Source organism: Penaeus vannamei, chromosome 16 (assembly GCF_042767895.1).
Source record: "Penaeus vannamei isolate JL-2024 chromosome 16, ASM4276789v1, whole genome shotgun sequence".
NCBI lineage: Eukaryota > Metazoa > Arthropoda > Malacostraca > Decapoda > Penaeidae > Penaeus > Penaeus vannamei.
This window is the reverse complement of record NC_091564.1, coordinates 19,576,072-19,580,541: the sequence shown is the minus strand read 5'-3', so window position 1 is coordinate 19,580,541 and position 4,470 is coordinate 19,576,072. Positions and strand designations below refer to the sequence as shown.

At 37.5% G+C, this 4,470-nt stretch overlaps 1 protein-coding gene across 1 annotated transcript in view; it reads right to left on the bottom strand.

Moving 5' to 3' along the window:
* Positions 1-726: 726 nt before the first annotated feature.
* The window catches only part of LOC138864434 (spermidine/spermine N(1)-acetyltransferase-like protein 1), a 13,765-nt gene continuing 10,021 nt past the window's right edge, over positions 727-4,470 (bottom strand). The window contains exon 2 of the mRNA XM_070131550.1: positions 727-2,184. Coding sequence (XP_069987651.1) covers positions 727-2,184 — 1,458 coding nt within the window. The remainder of the gene's footprint in view (positions 2,185-4,470) is intronic.

Sequence of the window (4,470 nt, the reverse complement as noted above, 5' to 3'; positions counted from 1 at the left end):
ATCACTTTATGATTCACAAAAACAACGCACATTCACACATACCAGCTTGCTTCTGTCTACCTTCGTCAATTTTGCTTTCATTAAAACATCCGTATTTTGCCCATACGTTTTCCATGCAAATTCTCGTTTCCATTTTTTTTAAACCAAAATTCCACTTTTCAATATTTCTGTATATTCCTATCCCTGTTTTTTTTTCTTTTCATTTTTGCCTTTTATCTTCGTATCACTATTCCTTTTTTCATCAACATAGTTCCATTGTATATATACACTCTCGGGTAACCGTCATAACAAGAGGATCTTTAATAAACCGGGCATCGCGATTCAGAGTTTAAAAATTCCAAGAATTCTTTTGCCTCGCACGTCGCCGTCTCCCAATCCAATAAATTCATATAAACGCGCCCATTTCTAAAGCGTCACCTTTCATTTTCCCTCCACATTTTTTCCCAATTAAAGCGAATATCAACAAACATTTAAAAAAATAAAACTCAATCCGATCTTTTTCAATTTAACGATTCAGTTTTATGATCAATCTCCCCCTGGTTTATAAGACCTGGATCTAAGAGTAGTCTTTCCTGTTCATTTGGATGTGTGTTGTTCTGTCTGCCAGGTCACGTGATGTGTCTTTAGATCGTGCCCTGTTTATAGTGTCCTGAAAATATAAACAATGTCATTCCTAAGTCTCTGTTTCACTGTGGTAGGCCTATGTTTCATTCTGGTAGGCCTATGTTAAAGCCTAATTGGTGTGTCATTCCTAAAGGTTAATTTGTCTAATCTGTGAATGGAGAGCATGGGGTTGAATTCGGGTTTGTGAAAGCCAGCTTGGTGTATCACTCCTAAAGGCTGGCTTAAGTCTGGTTTATGGATGCCAGCTCGATGTATGACTCCTAAAGGCCGGCTTAAGTCTGGTTTATGGATGCCAGCTCGATGTATCACTCCTAAAGGCCGGCTTAAGTCTGGTTTATGGATGCCAGCTCGATGTATCACTCCTAAAGGCTGGCTTAAGTCTGGTTTTTGGATGCCAGCTCGATGTATCACTCCTGAAGGCTGGCTTAAGTCTGGTTTATGGATGCCAGCACGATGTATCACTCCTAAAGGCTGGCTTAAGTCTGGTTTATGGATGCCAGCTCGATGTATCACTCCTAAAGGCTGGCTTAAGTCTGGTTTATGGATGCCAGCTCGATGTATCACTCCTAAAGGCTGGCTTAAGTCTGGTTTTTGGATGCCAGCTCGATGTATCACTCCTGAAGGCTGGCTTAAATCTGGTTTATGGATGCCAGCACGATGTATCACTCCTAAAGGCTGGCTTAAGTCTGGTTTATGGATGCCAGCTCGATGTATCACTCCTAAAGGCCGGCTTAAGTCTGGTTTATGGATGCCAGCTCGATGTATCACTCCTAAAGGCCGGCTTAAGTCTGGTTTATGGATGCCAGCACGATGTATCACTCCTAAAGGCTGGCTTAAGTCTGGTTTGTGAATGCCAGCTCGATGTATCACTCCTAAAGGCTGGCTTAAGTCTGGTTTATGGATGCCAGCTCGATGTATCACTCCTAAAGGCTGGCTTAAGTCTGGTTTGTGAAAGCCAGCTCGATGTATCACTCCTAAAGGCTGGCTTAAGTCTGGTTTATGGATGCCAGCTCGATGTATCACTCCTAAAGGCTGGCTTAAGTCTGGTTTGTGAAAGCCAGCTCGATGTATCACTCCTGAAGGCTGGCTGAAGTCTGGTTTATGGATGCCAGCTCGATGTATGACTCCTAAAGGCTGGCTTAAGTCTGGTTTTTGGATGCCAGCTCGATGTATCACTCCTAAAGGCCGGCTTAAGTCTGGTTTGTGAAAGCCAGCTCGATGTATCACTCCTGAAGGCTGGCTGAAGTCTGGTTTATGGATGCCAGCTCGATGTATCACTCCTAAAGGCTGGCTTAAGTCTGGTTTTTGGATGCCAGCTCGATGTATCACTCCTGAAGGCTGGCTTAAGTCTGGTTTATGGATGCCAGCTCGATGTATCACTCCTAAAGGCTGGCTTAAGTCTGGTTTATGGATGCCAGCTCGATGTATCACTCCTAAAGGCTGGCTTAAGTCTGGTTTGTGAAAGCCAGCTCGATGTATCACTCCTAAAGGCTGGCTTAAGTCTGGTTCGTGAATGCCGACACGATGTAGCACTCCAAAGGGTTGGTCAAGTCGGTTAAACTGTATCCAATGAGATGTATTTTTCAGACTCTTGTTTCAATACTGCTTGCTTGCTAATGCTGTTTATGTCTGTCTGCGTGCGTGTGTATGTGTAGGTGTATGTGTGTGTGTGTGTGTGTTGTCAAACACTGTTGATTGTCTTTCCTTCCATATTTTTATTTTATCGCAAATACTTCCTCACACTCATTTCCCTTCCCACAAACTATTTCACGCACGCACACACACACACACAAGCCAACATCGAGTTTCTCTGTTGAGCAAAAAAAACTAAATCACGTGTTTGTTCACCGCTTCCCTTGTTGCATTTCGTGCATTCGTATCACCCCGTCGTTGCTATTGAGGAAAGACAGACAATTTCATATTGGTTCCTATTGTAATAATCAGCAAACCTCTTTCGTTATCATTATATTAAATCTTGTTTATCGTAAAACCATCCTTATCACCATCGTGCCAACCGAAATAACGAAAATCGTCGCCATTTTCGCTATCAACGCCATTTTACCCCTTGTCCGAATCGGTAGGTTTCAAAGTTCGGTTTCGTCACTTCTTGACTTCGTTCCCTCATCTATCGCCTTTATATTTCTTTTATTTTCTTAATGAGCAAAGCGTTCCTCAATCTATCATTTCCTTATTCCGTCTGTGGTGATCGCATACGTATTATTCGATTCATTACTACAGATAACGTATTATTAAAAAAAAAAAAAAGAAATGTATTTCTCCATCCCTTTCTCTCCGCCAGTTCGTTATTTACTCTCTTGATATTCCTCCTCCCTTCATTTCTTCATCCCTTCTTATTCACTAAATTCTTAAATCCCAATTTTCTTCCATCCATTCTCTTCTCTTCTCATTTTTTTCTTATTCTCTCATTTCCTTCTTTACGTATATTAAATTACAGTTTCAATATTTTTTTTTTTCCACAGAAACATAATGTGTGTCTTTAAATGTGATTTATAGTCTACTCAGCAGCAGCTTTATAATGATAATTTGAATGATAATGGAAGTAATGATAAGTATGAGATTAATAATAGTAATTATGATAATAGTGGTGATGATCAGTAATAACGATGATAATAATAATAATAATAATAGTAATGATACCAATAGTAATAATAATAGTAATAATTATAATAATAACAATGATAATATTAAGGATCATATTAATACCAATAATAACAATAACAATATTCATATCAACAGTAGTAGTAAAAAGGAAAAGGATGATAATAAAAGAAAAATAATGATAAAAACGATGAATATGGAAATACGTGTTTGTTCATTTTGATATTCCAGCATTGTTCATGGCCTCTGTCTGTTTTCTTTTTCTCATTAAAGAACAAGAAAATAAATAGATAAAAGAGGAAATACGGAACAAGAAGATAAGAAAAAGAATGAATAAAAAATAATAAAAAATGATAAAATAATAAAAAAAACAGAAGACAAGGCAAATCCGAAGAGGGGAAGAGGAAGAGGGGAGAATGAGACGGTGATAAAACAAAGGAAGTAGAAAAGAAGGAGAGACTAGGAGAGAATAATGACGAGAATTCATCATTATAATTTTAGGTGGGTTTCCCCTCCCCCTCCCTCCCCTCCCCCCAACGGTGGGAAACTGTCGGTGGGTTTTTTTGATTAATTAATTATTTAATTATTTATCAATACTGGAATATCAGAATTCCTATCGCATAAAAATATGAAAATGATGACTATATGAATAATAATAATAACAATAGTAATAATGATAATAATAATAATAATGATAATAATAACAACAAGAGTAACAATTATTTCCTTAAAAAGAAAAAGATCATATCAATGCAAATGCTTTTCTATTTCCTACACCGACTTTTTTTTTACTCAAAGATTTTATTTCATAATTCTTCTTAATCCTAAGCTTATTTAACTGTTTTCCGATCCTTATCTTAATCAGTTACACAGTTGTTTCAGAGCTGTATGTATAATGAAATCACACAAAAGAACATTAATCATTCGAAAATGTTTTGAACGAAAGAATATTTCATAAACAACAATTTTCAGGAACTTCATAAGATCAAAAATCCCGCGCTTTCCTGATTGGTTGTTTCCCCAAGTTGAATCAGCCAATCAGCGCGTCGAGATTGCGCTTAGTTCATTCGCAAATAAACTAAACTTATTTAAAAAAATGGTTATATATGCTAGTAATTGGAAGGTTATTGAGTCCCTTTAATATGTATATAATATAACATTCTCACTATATGAAACCCAAAGCTATTTTTCGCTTTCCATTTTCTACGTTCATCTCTCCCGCTAACA